The 18,095-nt window shown below is 39.5% G+C and overlaps 1 protein-coding gene across 1 annotated transcript in view; it reads right to left on the reverse strand.

The window, feature by feature from the left end:
* The window catches only part of FYB1 (FYN binding protein 1), a 171,538-nt gene extending 155,712 nt beyond the window's left edge, over window positions 1-15,826 (reverse strand). The window contains exon 1 of the mRNA XM_033179428.1: window positions 15,693-15,826. Coding sequence (XP_033035319.1) covers window positions 15,693-15,695 — 3 coding nt within the window. The 5' untranslated portion in view covers window positions 15,696-15,826. The remainder of the gene's footprint in view (window positions 1-15,692) is intronic.
* Between the last annotated feature and the right edge of the window lie 2,269 nt (window positions 15,827-18,095).

The raw sequence follows: 18,095 nt of genomic DNA on the forward strand, positions 1-18,095 counted from the left end.
TGGCATCATTTCCCAGGAATGTGTTCGCAGCTCCCCCCGTCTCCTTTTTTTGGTGTATGTGGCTTACAAATTAAAAAGAAGGACTTACCACGTGGAAGGGTAGAATGGTGAGAAAAATGAGAATATTGAAGAGTCAAGGAGTCTAGAATATTACATACCGTTTTTCATGCCAAATTAGCCATCAAGACATAGTTATCCTGGCTGTTTTATGGGAATGTCCTACCTCTCTCCTTGTCCTGCTTATCAAATTAGCTCAGGGTGCTAAGTTTTACATCAGAGAATGGAAACCATCTGCACTAGGCATGGTTGGTAGCTACAGGTGGACTTTGCTTAGAAATCGGAAGCTATGACAATTTTACCCTCACAGTCTTTTTTGTTGGTTTGCTTGATGATTAAGACATAGTTTGGAAATTCCCTGTCTTCCCCTTCCCTGCCTCCTGGGTGACTAATTTGAGGAGTGTTTATTGCAGCCCTATTGTGTTGGGTAGCTATGTTCTGCTATCAAAAAAAGTTCACCCAGCCTGAAATGCTGTATCATGTAGTTGTGGGTACATGTGATAAAATTAATTTCTCTGGTATGAGTGTCCTCTTGTGATAAAGTGAATGTAACTACTTTTATTTCAAAGTTGCAATGAGTAAAAGTGCTGGTAGTTCTTTCGGACTGTGTCCATACCTTGAAAAGTCAAATATTTTCATGTAAGTTCAGCCTCCCAAACATCTATGAAAGTGTTTTCACTAGATTTCACCCAAACGATTTCACCTAAATATCTGTTATAGATCAGATTCAGCAGATGTTAATTTCATCTCTATCTCTTTTCACTTCTGCCAGAACTTGCATAAGGGCTGAATTTATTGTCAGCTTATCAGTTTCTGTAGCTCAAATCTGAGTATAGAATATTCTGAACTCAGGTTTAAAATTCCATTAACTAGTTTTAAAAGGCACATAGTAAAATTCTAAAAAATGTTATGAGAAAAGTTAATTTTTACCAATGTTTTTAAACAGCGTATAACATTTTTTTTGGGAAAAAGTGGGACTTATGAAGCAAAAAGTCCTAATATGAATAAAAGAGAAATACCCTTTAAATACATTTTTAAAAGTCTCTCTTCCGAAGATACTTGTTTTGACTTAGGTTCGTTTTGCAGGAATTTTTTTTTTTTTGTTTGTTTTGCATGTAGAACTTACAAAATACTTTAGAAATATTTTGTGTAGATCTTGCTGTGTGACAGGCATTGTACTGAAGATATTCACTTATAAACCGATGCAACTCTTAAAATAAACTTAATAAGTAGGTATAGTGACTTATCCCTTTTTACTATGGAGAAATTGAGACACAGAGAAGGTAAATTGTAATGAGAAGAACTGAAATAGAAATCCAGGAAGTCAAGCTCCAGAAGAGATCACTTTAAACTTTGTTCACTAGAAGTTTACCAATTTTCACTTAGAATTCCAAAACACTGGCATAAGTGATGATCAGAATGAGCTAAACAGTAAATGAGTAACTAAAGCAGACTTTGACCAGATGTTTCAATCATTTGGAGAGTAAAGGAAAAAAAAAAAAAGTACCTGAGCCACCAGGCCAGCCGAATCAAAATATCTGAGGTTGGCACTCAAACAACTGCATAGTTTAAAATTCAACAGGCAGTTAAAATGGGCAGCCAGGTTGAGGAACACTGATCCAAAGTGTCTTTAGCTATGTCTGAGTTTGGGAGATCTCAAACTTGAGTGTGTATCACAATCACTGGGAAGGCTTTGTTAATACACAGGTAGCTGGGCCCCACCTCCTTTCTTTTATTATTATTATTATTATTATTATACTTTAAGTTCTAGGGTACATGTGCATAACGTGCAGGTTTGTTACATATGTATACTTGTGCCATGTTGGTGTGCTGCACCCATCAACTTGTCAGCACCCATCAACTCGTCATTTACATCAGGTATAACTCCCAATGCAATCCCTCCCCTCTTCCCCCTCCCCCCTCCCCATAATAGGCCCCAGTGTGTGATGTTCCCCTTCCCGAGTCCAAGTGATCTCATTGTTCAGTTCCCACCTATGAGTGAGAACATGCGGTGTTTGGTTTTCTGTTCTTGTGATAGTTTGCTGAGAATGATGGTTCCCAGCTGCATCCATGTCCCTACAAAGGACACAAACTCATCCTTTTTTATGGCTGCATAGTATTCCATGGTGTGTATGTGCCACATTTTCTTAATCCAGTCTGTCACTGATGGACATTTGGGTTGATTCCAAGTCTTTGTAAATAGTGCTCCAATAAACATACGTGTGCATGTGTCTTTATAGCAGCAGGATTTATAATCCTTTGGGTATATACCCAGTAATGGGATGGCTGGGTCATATGGTACTTCTAATTCTAGATCCTTGAGGAATCGCCATACTGTTTTCCATAATGGTTGAACTAGTTTACAATCCCACCAACAGTGTAAAAGTGTTCCTATTTCTCCATATCCTCTCCAGCAACTGTTGTTTCCTGACTTTTTAATGATTGTCATTCTAACTGGTGTGAGATGGTATCTCATTGTGGTTTTGATTTCCATTTCTCTGATGGCCAGCGATGACGAGCATTTTCTCATGTATCTGTTGGCTCTATGCCTGTCTTCTTTTGAGAAATGTCTGTTCATATCCCTTGCCCACTTTTTGATGGGGTTGTTTGTTTTTTTCTTGTAAATTTGTTTGAGTTCTTTGTAGGTTCTGGATATTAGGCCTTTGTCAGATGAGTAGATTGCAAAAATTTTCTCCCATTCTGTAGGTTGCCTGTTCACTCTGATGGTAGTTTGTTTTGCTGTGCAGAAGGTTTTTAGTTTAATTAGATCCCATTTGTCAATTTTGGCTTTTGTTGCCATTGCTTTTGGTGTTTTAGACTTGAAGTCCTTGCCCATGCCTATGTCCTGAATGGTATTGCCTAGGTTTTCTTCTAGGGTTTTTATGGTTTTAGGTCTAACATTTAAGTCTCTAATCCATCTTGAATTAATTTTCATATAAGGAGTAAGGAAAGGATCCAGTTTCAGCTTTCCAGTTATGGCTAGCCAATTTTCCCAGCACCATTTATTAAATAGGGAATCTTTTCCCCATTTCTTGTTTTTCTCAGGTTTGTCAATAGACCAATAGTAGGCTCTGAAATTGAGGCAATAATTAATAGCCTACCAACCAAAAAAAGTCCAGGACCAGATGGATTCACAGCTGAATTCTACCAGAGATACAAGGAGGAGCTGGTACCATTCCTTCTGAAGCTATTCCAATCAATAGAAAAAGAGGGAATCCTCCCTACCTCATTTTTATGAGGCCAACATCATCCTGATACCAAAGCCTGGCAGAGACACAACAAAAAAAGAGAATTTTAGACCAATATCCCTGATGAACATCCATGCCAAAATCCTCAAAAAAATGCTGGCAAACCGAATCCAGCAGCACATCCAAAAGCTTGTCCACCATGATCAAGTGGGCTTCATCCCTGGGATGCAAGGCTGGTTCAGCATACGCAAATCAATAAACGTAATCCAGCATATAAACAGAACCAAAGGCAAAAACCACATGATTATCTCAATAGATGCAGGAAAGGCCTTTGACAAAATTCAACAGTCCTTCCTGCTAAAAGCTCTCAATAAATTCGGTACTGATGGAACGTATCTCAAAATAATAAGAGCTATTTATGACAAACCCACAGCCAATATTATACTGAATGGGCAAAAACTGGAAGCATTCCCTTTGAAAACTGCACAAGACAAGGGATGCCCTCTCTCACCACTCCTATTCAACATAGTGTTGGAAGTTCTGGCTAGGGCAATCAGGCAAGAGAAAGAAATAAACGGTATTCAGTTAGGAAAAGAAGAAGTCAAATTGTCCCTGTTTGCAGATGACATGATTGCATACTTAGAAAACCCCATCGTCTCAGCCCAAAATCTCTTTAAGCTGATAAGAAACTTCAGCAAAGTCTCAGGATACAAAATTAATGTGCAAAAATCACAAGCATTCTTATACACCAGTAACAGACAAACAGAGAGCCAAATCAGGAATGAACTTCCATTCACAATTGCTTCTAAGAGAATAAAATACCTAGGAATCCAACTTACAAGGGATGTAAAGGATCTCTTCAAGGAGAACTACAAACCACTGCTCAGTGAAATAAAAGAGGACACAAACAAATGGAAGAATATACCATGCTCATGGATAGGAAGAATCAATATTCTGAAAATGGCCATACTGCCCAAGGTAATTTATAGATTCAATGCCATCCCCATCAAGCTACCAATGAGTTTCTTCACAGAATTGGAAAAAACTGCTTTAAAATTCTTATGGAACCAAAAAAGACCCCCCATTGCCAGACAATCCTAAGTCAAAAGGACAAAGCTGGAAGTATCATGCTACCTGACTTCAAACTATACTACAAGGCTACAGTAATAGAACAGAACAGAGTCCTCAGAAATAATACCACACATCTACAGCCATCTGATCTTTGACAAACCCACCTCCTTTCTTATTTAGCAGGTATTGGGTGCAGCCCAAGAATTTCTATTAAGTTCCCAGGTGATACTGATGTGCTGGTTGGGAGCACACTTTGAGAACCACCATCTTAATAGGTTGGAGTAGGGGTGAAGTGTGGTAATGGAGATCTGGAAGTAACTGGATTAATTCTCCCAGTGTCTCATCAACCCTGATGCTGAAACAGTTCCTCTCCTTTGTCGATTTACTCAATACCATTAATCAGAGTTGAAGGGGGAAAAGAGAAATGAAAAATATGAAGCTAGCTGGGTGTGGTGGCTCATACCTGTATTCTCAGCACTTTGGGAGGCCGAGGTAGGCAGATCACCTGAGGTCAGGAGTTTGAGACCAGACTGGCCAACATAGTGAAACTCCATTTCTACTAAAAATACAAAAATTATGTGGGCATGGCGGTGCATGTCTGTGATCCCAGCTACTTGGGAGGCTGAGGCAGGAGAATCATTTGAACCCAGGAGGCAGAGGTTGCAGTGAGCTGAGATCGTGCCACTGCATTCCAGCCTGGGTGACAGAGCAAGACCCTGTGTCAAAAGCAAAGCAAAACAAAACAAAACAAAAGCAGAAGATATGAAGCTAAAGGAAAATGCAGGAAAAGAGATAGAGGAGAGGGATCAACTTCTGGTCAGTAAATGAAAGCTTGTGGTTCTCTCACTGACTTAGCACATGTCAGTGATAGATTAAATATAAAATGAAAAACTTTTTAAAGACAGCAACACTTAAGAAGATAAAGCTTTCTATTTTAGAAAGAGAGCAGAAGCACAAGGCAATGAGTGAGACTGGAAGACTGAAGGGGCGGCTGTTGGTTCAGGGTATGGAAGGGTTTGTTAATCTAGCTTTTATAGCATAGGGTCCCTCTGTGAAACCAAGGGCAGTAAGAGACATGTTTTTCCTTCCTCAGCAACATGAAAGGGGACTAAGTGGTATGTTGCTGAGATTGTGTTGGTATAAACCAGTGATTCTCAACTGGGGGGTTGAGGATTTTGACCCCTCATACCACCATGGGCCATTCTATCACATCCAAAAATGCTTTGTGTTGTCACATGGGAAGGTGCAGAGGTGCTACTGCTATCTAGATGGTAGAGACCAGAGATGCTACTAAACATCTAACAATGAACAAAAGTGCTGAAGTCCAACTATATCTAGCTGGTAGAGACCAGAGATGCTGCTAATAATTCTCCAGTGCACAAAAGTACAGGAAACCCAGTTCCAGAACAAGAAACCCTGGACTAAGTACAGGACAGCACCAGGAGCTAGGCCAGGAGACCAGTTGACTTAGTAACGGGTATGCGAAATGTCCAGAATTACTGTGTGCCTGAATCATCCAGATGTTCATATAGATCTGGCTCTGGGCTGGAGGCCTCAGGAAGAAGCAGTACAGATAAGTACAGCATGAGAGAATGTGGAGTGAAGGCAGGTAGAAAGAAAACTAACCAACCAATCAACAACACCTCCTTGAAATTTGTCTACAACATGAAATTCCGTTAACACAGGAAGAAAACTATTAATGAGAAAGAGAACTCAACGAAATCAACCATGAAATATAGGGTTATATCAATTAAATTAAAACAATAGAACAATCTGAAAAGGACTCTAAGAATTTAGGATCCATCAAGAAATAATAGAATACTATCCAAAACAGAATATAAGAATATTTAAAACAAAAACAGGCACACATTAGGCAGGAATGTGGGAGATAAGAGAAACAATTCCAAAAATTGGAAATACAAACTTTATCATTAAAACAACAACTCAAGAAATAGGATAAAATCTGCATTGGACACTGTAGATAGGGTGAGCAACTTTCCTGGTCTGTCCGGAACTCAAAGGTTTCTAGGACATGCGACAGTGCTAAAACTGGGAAAGTGCTGGACATACTGGGACAGTTGGTGATCTTCAACACATAGGAAAAAAAAAAGTAGTGAATGGAAAGATGAAGCTGATAAACGGATTTAAGATTCATCAAAGAGAGACATAGAGATAAAAAGTTTGGAAGAGCAATTAAAATCATGGAGGATAGGTGATCAGAGACTAACTTTTATAGGAACTTTAGACAAAAAGCATAGGAAGGAGGAAATGATAGAGTAATGGTTTTTGAAAAGATAATGGTGAGAATTTTAAAGAATTGAAGAAAGCCATTAGGCTTTAGATCAGAGGTTGACAACTATAGCTTGTTGGGTAAATCCAGCCTGACATCCATTTTTATAAATAAAATTTTATTGGAGCACAGCCACACCCATTTATGTGTACATTGTCTATGGCTGCTTTCATGTTACGATAGTAGAGTTCAATATCTGTGACAGATACCATAGGACCTGCAAAGCCTAAAACATTTACTACTGGGCTCTTTAGAGAAAATATTTTTAGCCTCCTGTTTTTTTTTTTTTTTTTTTGAGGCAGAGTCTCGCTCTGTCACCCGGACTGGAGTGCAGTGGCCAGATCTCAGCTCACTGCAAGCTCCGCCTCCCGGGTTTACGCCATTCTCCTGCCTCAGCCTCCCGAGTAGCTGGGACTACAGGCGCCGGCCACCTCGCCCGGCTAGTTTTTGTATTTTTTTTAGTAGAGACGGGGTTTCACCGTGTTAGCCGGGATGGTCTCGATCTCCTGACCTCGTGATCCGCCCGTCTCGGCCTCCCAAAGTGCTGGGATTACAGGCTTGAGCCACCGCGCCCGGCCAGCCTCCTGTTTTAAACTGATACTATGAGTACTAAAAATAAATTCACATCTCTATGAAGCATAGTAAAAGCTCAGAACATAAATAAATATTTTAAAGGGGGTGACAATGTCAAATACAAGGAATGACAATTGGATTTGAAAGCACACTTCCACTGGCAACAAAAGAAGTAAGAAGCCAATCAAGTTAAGCCTATAAAGTGGTGAGGTAAAGTAACTATATATTTAGAATATTTCTAGTCAGCTCAACTATTATTTAAGAGTGATGTCAAAATGAAGTTCTCAGTCATTTGAAGACCTATACTGTATACATAGTAGTATATAATATCTCTGTTCTTCCAAATTGATGATGTTCTTTGACATGACCCTGAATGCATGGGGATTATACATCCTTATAAATTCTGCCCTGTTTAACTGAGATATGTCCATATGACTTACTCTGGCCAATTAAGTGTAAGTGACAGTAATGTTCATTTCCTCCAAGCAGAAGTTTTAAGAACCAGAAATAGGGTTGAAGGATTGTATTCAATGGACAATTAGCCTGTATTAAGATCCTGGTTGTGTTTGGGTAATAATAGTAGAAGTATTGAATAATCTTAGAGATCGTTAGACAGCAATCACGGGAACAGAAAACCAAACACAGCATGTTCTCACACATGAGTGAGAGTTGAACAATGAGAACACATGGACACAGGGAGGGGAACATCACACACCAGGGCCTCTTGGGGGATGGGGGGCGAGGGGAGGGAGCTTAGAGGATGGGTCAATAGTTGCAGCAAACCACCATGGCACACATGTACCTATGTGACAAACCTGCATGTTCTGCACATGTATCTAGGAACTTAAAGTAAAATTAAAAAAAAAAAGAATGTGAGTCGATTAACACACACGCAGACACACACACACAAGAAAGGAATTGTTAGACAGCAGGCAAGAGTTACGTGTAACTGTGCAAGAAGATATATGAATCCAGAGTAAAAGAGCATAATTAAGAAACAATGAGGCTGGGCGCAGTGGCTCATGCTTGTACTCCCAGCACTTTGGGAGGCCAAGGCAGGTGGATCACTTGAGGTCAGGAGTTCGAGACAAGCCTGGCCAACGTGGGGAAACCCCATTTCTACTAAAAATATAAAAATTAGCCAAGTGTTGTGGTGCGTGCCTGTAATCCCAGCTACTAGGGAGGCTGAAGTAGGAGAACCACTTGAACCCAGGAGGCAGAGGTTGCAGTGAGCTGAGATCGTGCTACTGCACTCCAGTCTGGGCAACAGGGAAAGACTCTGTCTCAACAACAACAACAACAAAAAAAAAAAAAGAAGAAGAAGAAGAAACAATGATAAACATGGAATTTTATGAACTATATTGATCCCTGTAACAGAGTTGGAAGCCCGGAAGCAGAGTCCCACAAAGACGGGAAATGGACATGTGGCAGAGGATGCATTAGAAAGTGATGTGGGAAAAGAACAAGCTAACATAAATAATACTGCAACCACTGGTTATCCATATCAGCTAATATTAGATGCCTGTCTTGCATCACAAATATAAATGGTATCCTTATGATTAAAGACTTAAACATAAAAATAGAGTCTTAAAAACACGAGCACTTCAAGGAAAAATTAGAAAAATGACTTTAATATTTAAGGGATAGGGATTAATTTCCTTAAAAGGACATCAAAAACAGAAATGATAAAGACTCATTTTAAAATTTGACAACATTAAAATTTAAAACTTCTGTATAAAAAAGAGACACCAAAAGTAAAGTTAAAAAGAAGCCATAGACTGGGAGAACAAAATTTGCAATGCTTGTAATTGATAGGATTAATGCCTAGAATATATAAGAAATTCATCTAAATCAACATGAAAAAAATAATCTGTAAAAAATGAATGAAACACATGAGAGATAATTTACAGAAGAGTTTGCTGGAATGGCCATTAAACTTGTAAAAACATGTTTCATCTCAGTTATAATCAGAAAAATTAAAATTAAACAATAATGAAGTACAATTTTACATGTAACAAATGGTCAAAACTCTATCAATAAATATGACAATGTCACGTTTTAGGAATGATGTAGAGAAATGGCAACTTTTGTACAAGGCTGGTGGGAGGTAAATCATTACAATGACCTTAAAGAGCAAGTTGCTAATGTTAGATAAACTTGAAGGTTCTCATACCCTCTATGCCAAGGGATGTTCATCTACCACTGTTTGAAATTGAAAATAATGGCAACAAATCAAATGTTGGAGAATAGATGAGTAAATTACAATAGAATTACACAGCAATTCAATAGACTGAATGTGTCCAAAGGGATATTCTTGAAAAAAACCCAATGTAGAGTGAAAGAAGGCAAATAGCATAAATCATAAAAATAATCTGGGCAAAACAATACTATATGTTTGGGGATATTATATATTTTATGGATACACACAGATAAGATATAAGCATAAAACCATGGCTGGGAAGGTTATTCTGAAAGGCACTTTTAAAATAGTTGTTTCTCTGCTGTGGGAAGGAAGGACATAGAACTGGAAAAGGGCAGAAAGGGACTTTAATTTTCTCTTCTTTAGTTTTAAAATAGATGCCAGAATGGTAATATACATTAATTGTAGGTGGTGAGTATGTGAACATTTGTTGTATTATATGTTTCATAAATATTTTAAAAAGAGAAAGACATGAAAGAAAAGAAAGGGCGGATGGAATGGAGTCCTAGAATTGGGGAAGTGATATTGAAATTGCCAAATCAAGAACTGGAACCCCATGCCTACTCACTGCAAGAGCAAGGGTGCCATGAGTTTAGTGTATCCTAACACATGCTCTAAGAAGTGGCTCACATCTCCTCCTAGATGCACTGATATGTTATATGAGCGCAAGATACCAGCTAGAATTTGAGCCTCTTATCCTTGGCTTAAAACTAACTTGTCATAGTACAGGATTTTTTTTTTAACACAATGGGATAGATCTTGTTGCAGAAGGTAGGTGTCCTCTTTTGCACAAGGGGAGGATATAAGCAGGCCAGGGATGGCGACAGGGGAGTGTGTGGAGTGATATTAGTCTATCACTCAGGACTATGATTAGCCTCCACGGCTTACCTAAGAGAAAAAAAAATCACCTCTCTAATTGAAGGAAGTGGATTGGAACTCCAGCCCTCACAGAGAACCTTCTAACTCAGTTTCCATATTCTCAGATTTCCCTGGAACACCAGTTCTCAGTTGGGTCTTCCATCGCAGCTGAGTAGGTTATTTATTTTCACATCTTAGGACCTGCTCCCCTCAGAAACTCTGTACTTACTCTCTAACTTGGATGTAGTCAAATTTGGGTTACACTTTTGAGGGAGAACAGGAACAAAGCCAATATTTAAGGCCCAAGCCAGGATCAAGGCTATCTGGAGAGGATGCATGTCCCTTCAGATAGTAGAGGCTGCAGTGACCCAAGATTGCGCCGTTGCACTCCAGCCTGGGCAACGAGAGCAAAACTGTCTCAAAAATAAATAAATAAATAAAAGAAATGCACATTTCCAGGCCCCATCCCTCACCCTCCAGGTGATTCTCATTATTGCTAAAGTTTGAGAACCACTACCCTAAGTGTAAGCCGTGGGGAGCCTGGACACCATGTGTTGTTCACGCTGCATTCCCATGACTAGCAGAGTGCAGACTTGAAATAGGAGCTCAAATAACCTTTGTTAAATGAATGAGTGACAGTGCGATTTGACCATAGTCTTTTCAGGAGCTCCTAGTGTAGCTTGAAAACTGGATGAAAGGAGCAAAACAGACCAAAAACCCCAAACACAATTTTTACTTTATTTTTTTCTGACCTAAGTTTTATGCATAAAATACAAAAAAAAATTGTACATGAATAAAACATCTATTTCTCCATTTCTTCCAGAAAATTCTACAATTTAAAATGTACCTAAAAATACTTGCCAAGTAAACAAGTGTCATTCTATCGTTTTCATTTTAGACCTGTAAAGGGAGCTGGTCTAAGGCTATAGATTAAGTCAATTTCCACAGGGGCAGATAAAGTAGAAGTCTATTGCCTCTTCTCCCACTTCTAAAATCTAGAATCACACTATGAATAAGGACGTAGGGGAACACCTAAGCCAACTCTGTACCTTTACTGAGCCTCTTGAAAGAGAGCTGAAGAGATAGGGTCAAGATGCCACAGGGAGAAATGGGAAGGCTGAGCTGGAACCCAGTATCCCTTGCTAGGTCGGAAGATGAGCCCAGTGTCGTGGGTCTGATGCCCATCAATCTTCATATCTAATGTGTCTTATCTTCATAAAACACCAAGTGCCTTTGTGCTTCATCCCCACACATTTCCAAAGTTTCCTTACCAATAAATTACAGGGAAAGGGCAATAAAAGGTGAATTTCCTTATAACCACTTGTCCCCTTTTGGCTTGATCCCTTCTTGGACAGTTCAGGAAGTCAGGGAGGTGGGGATGGGTCACAGTGGTGACACAGCAGATGAGCTTGGGGTGGGGAAGGGAGTGATGTAGTCATTAAACCCCCCCTTTATGGATCCTGGGATGAAGAACCACAAAACCAGGCATTCCTTCAGTTTCTCATCCCAGTGGCCTCTACAATATTTCAATAAAGTGAGCATTCTGAAAGTAGGAAAACTCATAGTGACCATAGCAGAAGCAGCCATGACAGCTGATCCTCAAGCCTCCCAGACACGGTCACCAGCTTGAGGATGGGCCCCACACACCCCTAAAGGCCAGTCCTGGGCTTTTCTTTGACTACCGGCTTGTCTTCCTAGGTATCTACTTTTTCGGAGATGTAACAAAATGTAGAGGAGCTCAGGCTGTGAGAACAGATAGAATTGTGATGAAATTCCAGGCCCAACCATATTCAGTAGCTGTGTGGTTGTGAGAAAATTACTTACTCTCTACAAGACTCAGTTTATTCAACTAGAAAATCGGGAGAATAGGAATAACTATTTGCAGGAATTGTTAGAGGAATTTAATGAGATAGTGTATGTCAGGGCTTAGCAATGCTAACTGCCAGTATCACTCTCCTCCTGCATTCACTAGGATTTTCTATGCTTACTTTGGAAACTATTTATTTGGGGCTGAAATACAAGAATCCAACATCTATCCAGTGTTTGGCATGTGCCTGTACTGTCACAGGTGCTTTATAATTGCAGTCTTACTCTCCACAACAATGCTGTGGGATAGCTATCATCATCATCATCATCATCACCATCATCATCATCATCACCATCATCATCACATCATCACCATCATAGGATGAGGAAACAATCCCAAGGCTTAAGTGACTTATGGAAAACAACTAGTAAGCACAACCAATCAACAAGAAGCCGGGGATATGGCCTGTTGACTGTATCTGATCTCTTCCAAGGAGAAAAAAATGGAGTTTTTCCTTTCTTTAATATGCTACATGGCTTTCTGCTACTTGTTGCAGAATGTCAGCAGCAATGTTAGGGAGAAAGGAATTAAGGGGAAGTAACTTAATTTTGAAGTATAATCTTTACATGCTACAAAAATAGGCATGACTATACAAAGATAGGCATGTATATGCCGTAATTGCACTGGGAAATTCACTTACTATGCCATTATATAGTAAGAAACTTAAAGTACGCTGCTTAACAACAAGGTAACTTGTGTTAGAAGTTTTAAATATATGTAGGTTTTCACCTGGTTACTATGCTAATGTTCTGTCAATGCAAAATAATCAGACAAAATATATAAAAAATGCTTGTGATAGTCTTGTCTATATTACTGTAAGGAAAGAAAGAGACAACTGAAATGTCCAACTCTATGGAACTGATTAAAACAAATTGTGGACTACTACACAGTTATTAAAAATGATTTATCTTTAAAAATTACATTGTAACTCCCATATTATTAAAGATATTTTAAATAAAATGTGAAGAAATGGTTCATAACATATAATAACACTTATAAAATTACATTTATAAGATGTGTATTTAAAATGATGACATTCTCGAAGGATCTGTACTAACCTGGTGATTGTCCCTTAGGTGATAAAATTATAGAACATGCTTATTGTTTCCCTCCCTTCCTTCCTCCCTCCCTCCCTCCCTCCCTTCCTTCCTTCCTTCCTTCCTTCCTTCCTTCCTTCCTTCCTCTCTCTCTCTCTCTCTTTCTGTCTATACAGGGTTGCCCGGGTTGGAGTGTGGTGACATGATCATTCATCACTGCCGCCTTGAACTCCTGAACTCAAATAATCCTCCTGCCTCAGCCTCCCTAGTAGGTGGGACCACAGGCATGCACCACTAGGCCTGGCTGGTTTATTTATTTATTTATTTACTTAATTTTTTATAGAGATGACATCTTGCTTTGTTGCCCAGGCTGGTCTTGAACTCCTCAACTAATCCTCCCATTTTGACCTCCCAAAGAATTGGGATTACAGGCATAAGCCACGGTGCCTGACCATTATCATATTTCTAAGAAGTTTATCTATATTTCTAAGATACTTTTTTGAGAAGTATGTGCTACTTTTTTTTTTCTTTTTGAGATGGAATTTTGCTCTTGTTGCCCAGGCTAGAGTGCAATGGCACGATCTGGGCCCACTGCAACCTCCATCTCCCAGGTTCAAGCGATTCTCCTGCTTAGCCTCCCAAGTAGCTGGGATTACAGACATGGGCCACTATGCCCAGCTAATTTTGTATTTTTAGTAGAGACGGGGTTTCATCATCTTGGTCAGGCAGGTCTCAAACTCCTGACCTCAGGTGATCTGCCTGATTCGGCCTCCCAAAGTGCTGGGATTACAGGTGTGAGCCACCACACCCAGCCATGTTACTTTTATTATAAGGAAACAATAATCTTTAAAAAAATCATTACTCATATATCATACCAAATACATGCTATCCAGTTAAACTTCCCTTTTTCCTGCTGTTATCTTGTTTCACTGAAGAAAATCCAAATAGCACTTTATAAATCACAGCACTCTCGTTTAAGGTCAAGCTGTTTCCTTTTCTTTTCTTTTTTATTTTCTTTTATTTTCTTTTATTTATTTATTTTTTGAGACGGAGTCTTGCTCTGTGGTCCAGGCTAGAGCTCAGTGGCGCAGTTTCGGCTCACCGCAAGCTCTACCTCTCGGGTTCACGCCATTCTCCTGCCTCAGCCTCCCAAGTGGCTGGGACTACAGGCGCCCACCACCACGCCGGCTAATTTTTTGGATTTTTAGTAGAGGCGGGGTTTCACCGTGTTAGCTAGGATGGTCTCAATCTCCTGACTTCGTGATCCGCCCGCCTCGGACTCCAAAGTGCTGGCATTACAGGCGTGAGCCACCGCGCCCGGCCAAGGTCAAGCTGCTTTCTAGGAATCCCGGAACTAAAGACCCAATTTGGAAACACAGAGGGATTTATAAGTCTCACTCCCACCTGAGCCAGAGACTGTCTTCTACAGGCGTTGCCGCAGGCAGGGTCATGCGCTAACATTTCCTCCACCGTTTACTCCCCTTCTCAAGACTCAGCGACTTGCACCCTATGGCTCTTCCTTCTTCCTCTCTCCCCCATGGCAAGATTACGCTCTCTCACCTCTACTCTTTCCCTATCCTAACTCAAGGTGCTTCCAGACAATACACAGTAACATCAACACACATCATTGAATGATCCCTTTATTCTCCCTGTTCCAATGTCTGCAATGCACAATCTCCAATTGAGCAAGCACAGGAGTCATCCTCTCAACTCCTATCTTCTCACTGGGGGCTAACAAAAGGAGGGTATCCTCTCCGTAACGAGAGAAGGGATAACAAATTTCCAGTCTTCTGGGGGCTGGGGAATAGTAGACAAAGAGAAAATTGACTCTCTTCTATATTCTGGGAACATATGAACACCACATATATTTTGGGAGCCCTCCTTTTTTTTTTTTTTTTTCAAAGAAATAATGGAAAATTATGAAGGAGAATATTACTGCTATAGTTCAGCTATGTTTTGGGTTAAAGTAGCACTGGGAACTCACTCACCATTTTAAGTGTGCTCCAAATAATGACTTCTCATTAATTTTGGGAACACAATCTGTCCTTTAGGTTAAGACCGGGCTTTGTGTCTCTTAATTAAAAAAAAAAAAAAAAAAAAAAGCTTTTTCAAACAAAAGAGGTCCATTTGTAAAATCTACTGTGTTATCAAAATGGCAATCACCATCAGCAATATTTCCCAACATTCACCACTGGAGTCCTTTCCTGGGATCCAAACTGCTCATAACAGGAAGCTTGACTAAATTATTGGGGCTGGCACCAAGCTATCCTAAGAGGCAAGGACAAAGAATGCATGTTTTCTTTCTGCAAGACAGTGCTCTTCCCCTATTCTGAAGGCTGGAATCAAAAAAAGGGAACTCTCGAAGCCATGTCTCTCAACTGGCATGAACAAGACTCAGCAGCTTCATCAGCACAAGGAACAAGTGGCCAAGCAAAATCCCAAAGGCTCGGAGGACCTGACTGTGAAGCACCCTCAACCCTTTCTGTTCTATGCAGAGAAGAGTAGCACATTTGCCAGGAGACCAGAGAGAGTTATAAAATCTATTACTTACCATTTTTATTGAAAAGAGTTGATGTGCCTGGCACACAATGACCCCGAAGATGATGCAGCTTTGATAGTGAATGTGCAAGTTAGCTATGCAGAGTGTACTTCCTTTTCTGAGCTGTGTGGTCTGTCCAGCTTTCACACATTGATATGTGAGGCTACGTTTGCATGTTATCTCAACCCTCAGAGCATTTGTATAGCTAGTCAGGTTTATCTTGTTATTATTTTTCAATAATACAGGAACAGGTCTAGGTGTAGCTTTGAAGACTGAAAAATTGACACAAAATTTTTTAGAAGTAGCTAGATATTAAATTTTGCTATACATTATTAACCTGTTTTATATAACTTCTATATTTTTGGATATGTGTGTGTGTGTGCTTGTGTGTGTATGTATGTCTCTCCATCTCTCTCTTATCTACGAAGGACTCACACCAAAATGGGAATCGCGTTTGACTTGAGTGGATATATTACTACAAATAATTCTTTTTTTGTACTTTTTGCGGTTTTTTAAGTTTTCTATCCTGGGTATATAGCACTTGTGTAAAAACATAACTATAATCATTATTAAAAAGAACAAAAGTATCACGAAAATTTTAATGAACAACTCCAATTATATTTAAATTCACATTATCAGTATTTACATGATGGAAATACTCATAAGCTTATCATAGAATGCCATTCATTTTCCTAAAAAAAAAAAAAAGTGCAGCACAATCTAGGTTCATGTATTAATTTGGGGGTAATATTTGTTAGTATCAGATGTTAAGGGCATAGTATTTGATCCCAAGTAGATTTTCCAGTCATCCATGTACCTCTCTAAACACATTCTGATATACAGATTTGGCCCCTTTAATTGGAATATATGGCCTCCTACTAAACTAAGTTCAAGGGTAGAAGGTCATCTTTGTTTTCCATGACAAAGGAAAGGCATGATTCCTTTTTTGGTGGTTGCAAATTTCTAGATCTTGTTTTAAGTATTAGAGTGCTTATTTAGTGTAAGGTCACCATATTTCTATACATGATGCTGACCAAACACTAATTAATCCTATATCCATACAAAATCCTTTTTCAAAAAAGATGTTACCTGTTTATTCCTTAAAATATAAATGTTTTCAAAATTAAGATATAATTAGAAATATAGATTCACAGGACAGGCAAAAAACCAGGGCAAGGGTTGAGTTCCAGAAGTAGAAACTGATATTGTCCTGAAAACTTTACATATTTTAAAGAGGGGTGTGAGGCATGGTCAGAATCTGGTGGATGGTCAGGAATCTGAAATTGCACAGTATGTTACACATGATAAATGCTTAATGAATGAATAGAGGAGGAAGATGAAAGCAAGAGTAAGGTATGGGAGCCAGGCATACTTTTAAGTATAACACATTTTCCAGAATGCTTTGAAACAGAGACAGTCTTTACCTTCACTAGAAAGCCTCTTATCTACTACTGTCTGTTAGAATAGAGACCATCAAAGTGCAGATACAGCTTTGTAAAGAGAAATCACTGTAAAGCCTTTACCCTCTCTTTACAGAGGGTAAAGAGAATCACTCTAAAGCAGTGGTTCTCAGCCTGGCTGCACGTTAAAATCACCTGGGATGTTTTAAGTCTCAGCTCCCAGGCTTCACTCCAGGTTATCATATGAAAATCTGGGGTTGAAACTCAGGCATCAGTATATTTCACAGCTCACCACGTGATTCCAAGTTATGTGCATGTTTGAGAGCCTTTGACCTAAAAGAAGGAGCAGGTGACTCATACTACCAAGATAGTGAACAGATCACCAGGCCAGCCTTGTGGGTAGAAATAATCGTGACACTCTGACACTGTTTACTATGAAGTTAATCAACATGTTTTCCCCATGTACTACATAAGAATTCCTTAATCAGGCCGGGCGTGGTGGCTCATGCCTGTAATCCCAGCACTTTGGGAGGCCGAGACAGGTGGATCACGAGGTCAGGAGATTGAGATCATCCCGGCTAACACGGTGAAACCCCGTCTCTGCTAAAAAGTACAAAAAACTAGCCCGGCGAGGTGGCGGGCGCCTGTAGTTGCAGCTACTCGGGAGGCTGAGGCAGGAGAATGGTGTGAACCTGGGAGGCGGAGCTTGCAGTGAGTTGAGATTGTGCTACTGCACTCCAACTTGGGCGACAGAGCGAGACTCTGTCTCAAAAAAAAAGAAAAAGAATTACTTAATCTTTGTCATTCTACAATTTGTTCTCTATTCCAGTAAGTTGGACACAAATTACATGATAAACAGGAATCTAGCAATTATTCAGTTAACTGTAATTTGTTGAGTAAGTCTCTGGTTAAGAGAACTTTGAATTTCAGTTCATCCATCTGAATTGCATTTCAATTTGTGCTTATTTCCAAATACAGATTAAGGTAATTTTTAGTTATTATTGAAATAAATTCA

The sequence above is a fragment of the Trachypithecus francoisi genome, unplaced genomic scaffold, assembly GCF_009764315.1.
Source record: "Trachypithecus francoisi isolate TF-2019V2 unplaced genomic scaffold, Tfra_2.0 Lachesis_group2, whole genome shotgun sequence".
NCBI classification, from domain to species: Eukaryota; Metazoa; Chordata; class Mammalia; order Primates; family Cercopithecidae; genus Trachypithecus; species Trachypithecus francoisi.